At 40.1% G+C, this 12,556-nt stretch overlaps 1 protein-coding gene across 1 annotated transcript in view; it reads left to right on the top strand.

Annotated features, from left to right (window-relative positions):
• The window catches only part of GTF2F2 (general transcription factor IIF subunit 2), a 155,073-nt gene that overhangs the window by 135,006 nt on the left and 7,511 nt on the right, over nucleotides 1-12,556 (top strand). Inside the window, exon 7 of the mRNA XM_007466461.1 lies at nucleotides 5,596-5,739. Coding sequence (XP_007466523.1) covers nucleotides 5,596-5,739 — 144 coding nt within the window. The remainder of the gene's footprint in view (nucleotides 1-5,595; nucleotides 5,740-12,556) is intronic.

Raw genomic sequence — 12,556 nt, 5'->3', positions numbered from 1 at the left:
CTTTCCCTTTTTTTCCTGGCAAGAGCTCTTAGTCTGAAAATGATAGAGAATTAGAAAAATTGAACTAGAAAACTACTGTTGGAGGTAATAGAACTGTTACATAAAATCTTGAAGTAAACCCCCAGGAACTAAAAAGAAAATTTATTTTATGCATACTCTGTTTCCTTCTGTGTGGCAACCAACTGTGTTAGTCTTCAGAGCTAGGGTTGTTGGCAGTAGGGGGGGGTTGGCTTGGCTTTTTGTTTTGTTTTCAGGTATCTGTATAAATTTGGAATTTTGCTGATTAAAATGGATGCCTGCAGGACTGTATCTAAAGGCCTTTCGGCAATATTTGCCTACTGTAGTATATAGTGTAGTATAAGGTTACATGCTTCGTTCATTTGAATTTGCACACCAAGGACTGATCAACTCTAAAGAACTAATTTCTTCCCAAGAGATAACAACACACTGAGCAGAAACAGGAGCATTGGGGGTGGGGGGGAGTCTCTCATAAGGATTTAAAATGCAAACCGTGATATTCAAGGCTGTCATGCTCATTTTAAAAGTTAAAATACAAGCCTCCACAAAGACTGCCTTGACAAAGCAATCAAAGTATTTCTGCAAACAACAATCTCGAAATTTACAGACATCTGTATTATAATATTTTAATTGGCAGTGGGTGGCATTTATCATTTTAGTCTGTGATTATTGTTTCAGTAATGATGGTTGAACAGCTCGGTACCACATCCACAATGGATTTTCAACATTTGGTTGCGATTTAGTCTTGAATAATTTGTTTTTTATTTTGAAAGTAAAATTGTATATGACGGATTTTTTGGATTGTAAAAATTTGTAACTGGAGATTAAATTTAATGTTCTTTCTGAATTGACATTTATTTCTATGCAGCTGGTTACACTGTAGTCTGTGGTCATTGGGGACAGATGTAAGATCAGTAATTAAAATTCATATAATATAAAAGCTATTTCTAGGCCAGTAACTCTCCTACTGATATTTTGTGGTAGCTGCTAAGAAGTTAGAAGTATGACTGCTTTGAGGGTCATTTCCTTATAATGCCAGTACAAAACAAAATGCCCAAAGGGAAAAGAGCTAAAGTGAGAAGAAATAGCATTATCGCAAAACAGTAGTCTTCTCCTCAACAGACTAGTTCATATCATTTGTAGCTTATTTGTAGAATTAATTTTATTTGTAGCACAAAGTTGTAAGTGCAATATTAAGATTGCCATTTCTACACTGTTTGGCTTAAAAGAGAAAAGTTACCTCAGGGATCTTAGCTTTGTCCTGAGTATAACAGTTATTAATAACTAAATGATCATGGAAGTAATTTCAGTCCCTTTATATAGTTACACATATATTGGAACTACCTGATACCACAGAGCAGAATTTGGGTTATGAGCCTATCTTGGACATTATCAAAAAAGATTTAAATGATGCTGTACTGCAGAAATTTTGTTTTAAAACAATCTTTTCTGTAGGTTATCCTATAGTACAGGCCCTGAGGGCATTAAAGAGATACATGTCTGGGGCTTCCCTGGTGGCGCAGTGGTTGAGAGTCCGCCTGCCGATGCAGGGGACACGGGTTCGTGCCCCGGTCCGGGAAGATCCCATGTGCCGCGGAGCGGCTGGGCCCGTGAGCCATGGCCGCTGAGCCTGCGCGTCCGGAGCCTGTGCTCTGCAACGGGAGAGGCCACAACAGTGAGAGGCCCGCGTACTGCAAAAAAAAAAAAAAAAAAAAAAAAAAAAAAGAGAGAGAGAGATATGTCTGGGTTTTCAGTTTACACTTCTAAGGGTTTTTTTTTTTCTTTTGCAAATATTTGGTTGATTGAAGTATGGTTGATTTACAGTGTTGTGTTAGTTTCAGGTGTGCTTTTAAGTGTTTTTATTTCACTAGTCAAACGTAAAGTTAGGCTGCACTGTCCCCTGGGTTATTGAGCCGTTGATAGACGTGGTTAACACAGAAAGACAAGCATACAAGTCTAGTCTGTTTTCTCCGCAATTTAAAGAAGGAAAGCAGCAATGTTAAATGCAGTGTTTTGAGATTGAAACATGTAAACCAAGATTTTTTTTTAAATTTCTGTGTAGAATTGATGCTTTTCTCACTACTCATTAACATTACAAATCACAACCTAATCTGACTCTTAATCTTATCCTCAGTATTTTTTTAAATATCTATTTATATTATTATTTGGCGGGTCTTAGTTGTGGCGCACAGGATTTTTCGTTGCAGCACACAGGCTTCTCTCTACTTGTGGCGCGAGGGCTCCAGAGCGCGTGGTCTCAGTAATTGCGGTGCATGGGCTTAGTTGCCCCGAGGCATGTGGGATCTTAGTTCCCCGACCAGGCATCTAACTGGCGTCCCCTGTGTTGCAAGACAGATTCTTAACCAGTGGATCACCAGGGAAGTCCCTTATCCTCAATATTGATTTTGAAGTTTCTTTCTAATTTATTCTAAATTCTTTTCTTCAGTCCTTTTGGGTCTGACATATGGCTTTAGGGTTGGGACAACTTGATAACAAACACTTAAGTTTTTCTCTCCACTGCCAGCTAGAATGTATGTCCTCTCTGAACTGGGCCATCTTGCTTTACCAGCACGTTTCTTTACTTGAAAACATTTTTGTTCATCTTCCTAGCTTCTCGAGTCTTTTTTTTTTTTTGCGGTACGCAGGCCCCTCACTGTTGTGGCCTCTCCCGTTGTGGAGCACAGGCTCCGGACGCGCAGGCTCAGCGGCCATGGCTCACGGGCCCAGCCGCTCCGCGGCATGTGGGATCTTCCCGGACCGGGGCACGAACCCATGTCCCCTGCATTGGCAGGCGGACTCTCAACCACTGCGCCACCAGGGAAGCCCTCGAGTCATTTTACACAAGGAAGAGATGGCTAAGGGTGGAAGCTGAATATACCATAACTTCTGTTTCCTATTTCCTTAATTTAACTTTTTCCATCTTCTTTCAGCATAAATTAAAGCTGGGACAGAAGAGAAGACAGAATATCGTACAACTGTAGCTCCATACTTAGAGTACAAAAGCTTAGCACTGGTCTTTTGCTAGGTGCCCACTTCTTTGTCTTGTTTTTCTTGAGGACCAATGGCTTTTCCCTAAATGAGATCCCACATCCCACTCAAGCCTGCGGGAAGGGAATAGGCTTTCCCCACTCCTCCTTAGTCTGATTCTATCTCCCACTATTTTCTAGATACCAATTTAAGTTTCTCTTATCCCCCACTTGGTCAGAGTAAAGGGCTATAACATCTTCATCCCGTGGTCCGGACTTTCATACTCTTACCAGGCCCTCCTTTCTAGACTGTCCATCACAGTGGACAAAGCAAACCCTTTCAAATACAGTGCACCTGTGGAAGGGAATGTCAGGATGCAAACTAAGTACAAATGTAAATAGGGGGAAATAATGACATATTTGAGACCTTGGTCAGCAGAGCAAGGCTTAAAGATTAATCCCTTAAGACATTCCATGATCTCATTCTTTTTTTTAATCCAAAGACTGTTTGGATTTGTGGGTTTTGTCCTGGTCTGTCATGATTTCTTTCTCCATCATACAGCCACTGTCTTAGTTCTTTCTATCCTTCTTTTGACCCGAGAGAAAGAAAATTCTTCCTTGAGTGGCCCTCAGGTAGATCTCTGTTGGTCTTGGCTATCTCTGCAGCCTCCTTTCTCTCAGAATTGGGGCAGAATCTGTAATTCTGCCTTTTTCCTTAAGTGCATTTTTTTTTCATCTGTTCTTCCATCTTCCTCAAGTTGAGAAGGCATGGATTTCCCCCTTGGTCATGGGTTTCTCTGGTCTCTCCCCTCTGCAGTCTTGCTTCTAGCTCTTCTAGTCACTCTGCTCTTTAGCAATTCCTTTGTAGCTGCCCACAGTTGTTTTCTTTCAGGCTCTTTCCACCCAGAAAATCTTGAGACTAGCTAGATTTCATTCCTCCCCAACAATACAGTCTGTGCCATGCATTTGCACTTTTTTTCAGCATCATGATCTTGTTCTAGGTAGCTCTGTGCTATTACTACATTTAAAATGCTCAAGGCCCTGTCTGTACATTTTAATACACAAGCCCTAAGAAAGGGATACCTTTTGAAAGAGAGTGTCTTATTTGCCCCATATTTTAGTGCAATACCAAGCACCTAATCTATGTTTAATCTGTTGAGGAGATGAATGGATTTTGAGTTTTACTCCCAAGATGTACATATCATAAAAATTGAGACATTTAGACATTCAATTTAGTCCTTTCTCCTTGTATAGCTCCTAATTTTATCTAATTGAAGGACAGATACTTGTTGTCAGTTACTTCTTGCCTCTAATTTGAAAGTCTCTGATATATTTTTATTTAGTCTTGACATCAGTAGAAATTAGACTTTATCTTTTTACATCTCTATTGTTAAAATCCAGAGAATAAGCCTAACTATATGAAGCTGGAATTTGTGCCTAATTTAGTTGTACATTTTGAAACATATTTCATTGTCTTTGAAGCTAGTCTCTAGATTATAGAGATGCACAGAAGATTGTTCTCTTGGCAGCTTTCACCCCCCCCCCTTCTGATGCTGTATTTACCAGGTGGGCTGCTGCAGTTTATATACATGTCCTATAACATATAGTTCCTGAGGCTTTATCAAAATTAAGTTTTTCTTGGGCTTCCCTGGTGGCGCAGTGGTTGGGAGTCCGCCTGCCGATGCAGGGGACGCGGGTTCGTGCCCCGGTCCGGGAGAATCCCACGTGCCGCAGAGCGGCTGGGCCCGTGAGCCATGGCCGCTGAGCCTGCGCGTCCAGAGCCTGTGCTCCGCAATGGGAGAGGCCACAACAGTGAGAGGCCCGCGTGCGACAAAAAAAAAAAAAAAAGTTTTTCTTAAAAAAAAAAAAAACTAAAAGCTTAATCAACTGACGTGAATGCAAGTAAGTTGCACGTTTTCAATAAAAAGGTAATTTTTTTACAAATGCACACGTCTCTGGACGGTAACACTAGGAGAGAGTTTATATACTCTCTTCATGTCACTGCTTACTTCATCTTGCAGAAGAAGCAAGTTCAAAGAGGTCACACAGTTGGTAGGAGAAAAGGCCTCCTGTCACCTCCCATGTGCTTTCCTTTTTACCAATGTTTCCCAAACTTTTCATCCCTAGAGAACCTGTTCTGTGATCTGCCTGCCCCTCAACCCTCTTCCTGCCCTGAAAAACTCCAATTTTGAAAGATGTTGCCTACCAAACTGCATGTAGCAGATAAACTATTTCACTGAATTTCGGGTAATCAAAAACAAAGAACTGCAAATTAGACTTTGTGATCAACATGAGCTAACTGGTGGCCACGCTGAACTGATGTAATTTCGGTAAAGAAAGGCTTTTTGGGAGGAAATGGACACATTATGTAAAGCTTTAGGGAATAATGAAAACGGTTTACAGATGGGCTTTAATACCTTCTTGGAGCCTTGAAGGTCTGAGGAGCCCTGGGAGCAGTGAGGACCCCAGGTACTGAACCACCACTCTTTGACCTGCTGCTTTGCAGCTTAAAATCTAATAGTCACGTAGAGGACTGAAAAGAGAGTGCCTGTGTTTCAGAGTGAGCATGTTGAATTAATGCCTTTGGGGTTTTTTTGCTTTTTGCACATAGATTGAATATGAAAGGAAAAAGAAAGAAGATGGGAAACGAGCTCGAGCTGATAAACAACACGTTTTAGACATGCTGTTTTCGGCCTTTGAGAAACATCAATATTATAATCTTAAGGACTTGGTGGACATCACAAAACAGCCTGTGGTATGTATATGCTCTCATTGACCCTTTAAGTACGTCCTGATTCATTAATACAGCTTTACTGAAGAGAAGTGTATTGTAAATGAATAAGTTCACTTGCACCTATGCTGATGTCATGTTTTGTTTCAACACAGAAGAGATGTCTCAATGTAGCCTTTTTTCCCCTCCTCCCTTCCTCCCTCCCTCCCTCCCTCCCTCCCTCCTTTCCTCCCTTCCTTCCTTCCTCCCTCCCTCCCTCCCTCCCTTCTTTCCTTCCTTCCTTCATTTTGTTTTTTTTACCTCAGCTTCATTGTTTTCCATTTTAAATACATTTAATGTCAGTAGTTCCATATGAAGAAAAGGTGGATTTGTCCTCCCTTTGACTGATCCTTGACTTTAAGCCTGAAGTCTCTTTGTTTATATCATTTCTAGTCTGTCTTTTGTTCTCTCACCTCCCTCCATAAAAGCTCAACTTCAAGAGTTGTGTGGGTCTTTCACGGTGAATGTTTATCCCCGTCTTGTGAACTGTTCTCTGTGGATTTTTTTTTTTTTAATCAGAATCTATCTAGCACTAACATTAGGTCTTTTTAAACTTGAGCTGTACTGCCTCACAATGCTTGTTGAGATTCTGATTGCGTTGAGCTATTCTCCATTTTCAAGGAAAATTTTAATAAATTGATGTTTTAGAAAGTTTTTGTTTGTTCTATAAATAATCATTTTTAATCACTTCTCCAGACTCTTGTGCCTATTTGCTAATAATTTGTGTTTCTAATCCATTTAAAATGTTGGTAACATGTAAGGGATCTAAACCCTTTCTCCAGCCTTGGGTCACGTTTCCTTCCATTTAACTTTCTCCCACCTGAGGTTAGCAAAGTGTCAAATTGAATTATATTTTAGTATTTTAAGTATTTACGTATTTTAGTATTTTAAGTATTTTACCTAAAGTATTTTACTTTACAGGTTTTTAAAAATTAGATGGAAACCTCCTTATTTTTGTCCTCTTACCCACTTTGCTTTATCATTTTGTCCACTTTGCCAGGATACTCAAGAATATGTTAATTCTAACTGCTCCATTTATTTGCTTCAGAATATGTAACAAGATAACTGCTTTTGTAAAATATTTTAACATAAACGGCTTGGTATAATTTTTTTCTGATTTATTCAAAGCCTTAGGAAATTATTTCTGAAACTTCAGTATTGATGGTACGGCTTCCCACTTCTGTAGAGATTTCTTTACTGTTATATTTCATCCTTTCACTTTTTCATTAAGAAAGAAATTTGAATTCCAAAAGACCTAAGTACTTTGTTGTTGTTGTTTTTTTACCAGAGAGGAGGAAAGTGCTCATGCCGGCAGTATTATCAACTCATCTTAATGACTTCGCTCCCTTCAGCATCAAAGCCTTAGAAACAGCATTCCAAGCTAGATAAAAAATTTGAAATAGAATAATTCATAAGCTAAGCTCTGTTTCTTCTGGTTTTAATGAGGTTTACCTTTGTATTTTATATATACATGAAAAGGCCATTCCAGAAATTCTGAATGCGAACAATATATTCTCATAGAATAAGAGACACACACACACGCACACACACGCACACGCACACGCAAAATTAGATATGGGAAAATAAGTGTTTGTAGAGGGCCATTCAGATGATACTAGGGAAAGCACTTTCTTTGCCCTTAACATGGGATGACATATTTTTAAAGTTTAATCGTTTTGCATCAAAGAAAAGTGATAACTAGTATTTCTCTCAGTCTTTGTTCTTCAGATAATTTTTACATGGTGGAACTCAGTGAATCTCTTATAATAGAGCTTCTTAATTCATGGTCAGTAGATGGGCTTTAGGAGATCCAGCAACCCCCTGAATATGTACAAAAATATGTGGATTTTTCTGGGGAGCAGATTTATAGTTTATATCAGATTCTCGTAGAGAGCCTGGGAACCTCGAAGAGCTTGAGAACCACTGATCTAGAAACAATTATTTTATAATAGTTTTATTATTTAGGGACTAAATTGCCTTGGCAAGCGTAAAGTTTTTGAAGGCAGGTTTGTATATTATTCATATCCGTAAATATTCATACATTCCACAGTACAAACATAGTAGCAATTCAGTAATTGATTTAAGAATCAGGAGATGGCCCATCCTCTATATCTAAAGACCACCATATTTTCCTCAGATGGATTTTCACAGGCCTCATGTCGTTTATGGCAGGAGCAGGGTAGAAAGAGCCATCTCAAGAAAGCATGGAATGCCAGAGCTACCGTCACCCTTGCATAGAGGGGTGACAGGAAGTGGTCGGCATGGATTCCAGTCCTGCCGTTTACCTCAGTGGGATCTGGAGAAGTCACTTCCATTGCTAACACTGAGGAGCTGGACTGGATAATCCTTGTGAGCGCCTCCAGCTCTCCCTCTGTGATTCTTTCTCCTGTTTCATCTCCTCCTCTCCCCCTCCCCCTCCCACTTGAACTGAGTTGGCAAAGCCCCTTGACCTAGAAAGAAAGTGGCCAGAGCCCAGCTCTCCTCTGTGTAGGTAACTATCCCCTTTGGAAGGTTCACAGGGCATAAGTCAGTCTGTACTAATGGTCACGAATATGCCCTTATTAATTTGATTTTAGTCTGAGCAATACCAAGAGAATGAAGGAACCCAGTGTCGCCTGAAGGTCAGTGATCCAGGAAAGAGATTTCCTGGTATGATGGAAAGAACACGGGACTGGAAGTAATAGGATCTCAGTTCAAGTCCCAGCCCTGCCGTTTAGCCAAAGAGTCCTAGGGATTTAAATGCATTTAAATGCATGTAATGTTTAATACATTATATAATTTAATATTTAATTTACTTAATATATGACATCTTAATATAAAATTTACCAATATATTCAAATTAAATGTTAATCATATTATACTTTGTAGATACGTTTTTTAAATACCTAGTTTACAGGATCCTTATAATAATTAATGTTTATAAAAGTTGCATTTGTCAACAGCAAAGTATTTTACTATTAGTAGTAGTATTAAACAAATTTTTGAGCCCTGTATAAAAGGGAAGAAAAGAGATCTTCTTTGTGTTAATCCGTTCTTTAGCATATGCATTTAATGACATGCTCTTGTTTTCTTTTTTTAATTAATTAATTAATTTATTTATTTATTTTGGCTTCGTTGGGTCTTCGTTGTGGTGCACAGGTTTCTCGTTGCGGTGGCTTCTCTTGTTACGGAGCATGGGCTCTAGGGGCCCACGGGCTCAGTATTTGTGGCACGTGGGCTCTAGAGTGCATGGATTTCAGTAGTTGTGGCACGTGGGCTCAGCAGTTGTGGCTCGTGGGCTCTAGAGCGAAGGCTCAGTAGTTGTGGTACACCGGCTTAGTTGCCCTGCAGCATGTGGGATCTTCCTGGACCACAGCTCGAACCCGTGTCCCCTGCATTGGCAGGCGGATTCTTAACCACTGCGCCACCAGGGAAGTCCCTGCTCTCTTTTTCTGATGGCCCCCAATGCCACTTTTGATACCAAGTTTCTAACCATGAAGTGTATTGCTTTAATACATCCTCTTTGTTATTAACACTACTACTGTATTCTTAAGTTACCATCTGCTTTCTGACCTTTAGAATGTCATTTTTGACATTCTGAGTGCATCTGAAATATTTTCTTGTTTTTCCAGTTCCTTCCCTTCTATATTCTTCTTCCTAAAAACCTTCACTTCTACAAGCAAAATTATTGATTAGAGAAACTGCCCTTAAGGGCTAGCCTTTTTCCCTCATTCACCGGTGTGTGACTTGCATAAGCAACCAAAGAATTAAAGTTACTCATTAAGGGCAAATAAGCCAATTTTATTAAGATGCCAGGCTCTGGTAACTGATAAAAAGTTGGAAACACGGTCTCCATTTAAAGAAGTGTTTTTATGCAGTTTAAACTTTGACTTTTTTTCCCGCTCTCTAAAGTAAGCTATCAGAGGAAGCCTATTATTTCTCTCCTGGCAGTCTTTGCTCTTTCACCTTGAATGTGTTATGTCTAGTGTTTCTTCATATTTTATTATATCTGTAAAATAGAAGCATAATATCATTTCCTTCAAAAATACAAACCACTAGGAACTGTATGTAATTGCTCCCTTTGAAACACCAAACTGCAAAGACCATTTTGAGCCCTAGCATACTGTTCTCTTAACACAGCACCCGTTTCCCAGTGTTGCTCTAAACATCCATTTCTGTTAGAAGTGTCGTCGAAAATCAGCTCTAATTATAACTGAACCTCTTCATTTCCTTATGCTCTAAATCCACTCAATTTCACATCAAGATTCAGGGAAGTTTATCTTTAATTATTGGTGACCCTTCTAAATCAGCAGCCCCAATCATGTCGATCCAGTGGACCATTTACTTTTTAATTCAGTGTATGTAATTGAACAATTTGCATGCTTTTATAAAGTAAGTTCAAATCAACAAGAAAGATGAGGCAGAGATTTGCATGGCTTTGATTGGGAAGCAGCTTGGTGCCCGTACTTCAAATTGCCTAGCGCTGAATAATGCTGAACAGACTTGTTTATTTGCCCAAAGTAAGCTTTCGATAAAACCGATGCAGCAATAAGGTAGTGTTAACATAATCCTCAGAGTTTGTTTCCAGACAGGCCTAAATAAATGCTTGAACAGAAATAAGTGAAATTTGGCATCAGTGAGATACAAGAAGATATGCTTTTTTAAAGGATAAAATATCTAGGGAATTTGATATACTGAGCATTTCTCCTGTCCAAATAATAAAATTTTATTTACAAGTATATGCTCCTATAGATCTGTGAATTGGTAGGGACTCTTTCAGCTGCAAGAAAGAGAAACTCAGCTCAAACTAGCTTAAACAAAAATAGAATTCATAGGCTCCTGTAGCTGGGAAGTTCAGGAATGCATCTTGCTTTAGACGTGGCTAGATCCAGCTACTAATATTATTTAGTTAGAACTGTCCCTCCCCATCTCTCCACATCTTTCCTCATCATTCTGTGTGTTGTCTTTATCCTTAGGCAGGATCTTGCCATGTGGTAACCAAAGTGGCCTCCTGAAGCACCTCACAGCTAGCAGCCTCAAAGCAGAAAGACAATATCTGTCCTGATGATTCCAGCAAAAGCTCAGGGAAGATTTTAATTGCCCTGATAGGGGTTGTATGCTTATTCCTGAGCCAAGGGTACGGGAAGTCCATCAACCGAGCCCACTGCCTCTCCCACCCTTGTGCCAGACTGCTTGGTACAGAAGTAGCAGCTGATGAGTCATAATCGTTTGATTGTTATCTCAAATTTAGTTTGTTGAAAACAGAACTCTTGATTTCTACACCCCTCCAACCCCGACCCCCGAGACTTCCCCATTGCAGTGACACCACCATTCCCCAAGTTGCTCAAGCCAGACGTCTGTACTCCTGTTTCCTCTTCATGATATCCATATTACACATCATGGTACATATATATCATATATTTGTTATGTATCTCTGGCTCAGGATCTTAAAAGATAAAAGTAATCCTAGAGATAATCTAGTCTAAGTTATAGTCCCAGAGAAGGAAGTTGCCTAGTGGCTTGAAGGCATCTCTTACCACATTGCCTCTTCTATTCAGACATGTGTATACAACCAAAGACAAGCAAAGAAAATGTTTTTCTGACAATAGGAGCCCCTTTTTAATGAGCAGGGGGGAAGCTAATTTCTCTCTCAGGCAGACTGCTTTCAAATGTCTGTGTTATTAAGAATCACCAGGCTTCCCTGGTGGCGCAGTGTTTAAGAATCCGCCTTCCAATGCAGGGGACATGGGTTCGAGCCCTGGTCTGGGAAGATCCCACATGCTGCGGAGCAACTAAGCCCGTACGCCACAACTCAGCTTGCGCTCCAGAGCCCGCGAGCCACAACTACTGAAGCCCACACGCCTAGAGCCCGTGCTCCGCAACAAGAGAAGCCCCCGCAATGAGAAGCCCGCGCACCGCAACTAAGAGTAGCCCCCACTCGCCCTAACTAGAGAAAGCCCGGGTGCAGCAACAAAGACCCAACGCAGCCAAAAGTAAAAATTAATTGATTAATCAATTTAAAAAAATGGTGTCATTAAAGAGTAGAAACCAACTTAAAAAAAAGAATCATCATCGTTAATCTAAGCTAAGTACATAGAGAATGGAATCTAAGCTTTATCTTAGCTCGTTCAGTTTCTAATCCAAAGTAAAAATGGGTTTTTTAATTTTTTTAAAAAAATTTTTTATGAATTTATTTTTTAAATTTATTTATTGGCTGTGTTGAGTCTTCTGTTGCTGCACGCAGGCTTCCTCTAGTTGCGGCGAGCGAGGGCTACTCTTCATCGCGGTGCGCGGGCTTCTCATTGCGGTGGCTTCTCTTGTTGTGGAGCACAGGCTCTAGGCACACGGGCTTCATTAGTTGTGCCACGCGGGCTCTAGAGCACAGGCTGAGTAGTTGTGGCGTACAGGCTTAGTTGCTCCGTGGCATGTGGGATCTTCCCGGACCAAGGCTCAAACCTGTGTCCCCTGCATTGGCAGGCGGATTCTTAACCACTGTGCCACCAGGGAAGTCCCCAAAATGGGTTTTTTTAAGTGTTTGAAGTTCATTCCCAAATGTACTACTAAATAATGCTGTTTTTATTATAATGTCTTGTTCTGACATATGCTTTCCCTTTTTTACATGATTCCTTTTTCTTCTTTTCCCTTGAATCTTTATCATTTCCTTTCTGTTCACATATTTCCTTTCCGTTCTCTCTTCATGTCTCCTATAACTGGAAGTTTTGAGTTTGGAATGGTACTACCAAAACTAAAAAGACCACCAATTTCCCAGCAGAGCATATTAGCTAGTGACAGCCCTCTGTGAGACTTTTTTTTTTTTTTGCTG

This window comes from Lipotes vexillifer, unplaced genomic scaffold (assembly GCF_000442215.2).
Source record: "Lipotes vexillifer unplaced genomic scaffold, Lipotes_vexillifer_v1.1 scaffold384, whole genome shotgun sequence".
Classification (NCBI taxonomy): Eukaryota; Metazoa; Chordata; class Mammalia; order Artiodactyla; family Lipotidae; genus Lipotes; species Lipotes vexillifer.
Note: the sequence above shows the minus strand (reverse complement) of the source record. Positions and strands in the feature narration are given on the sequence as shown.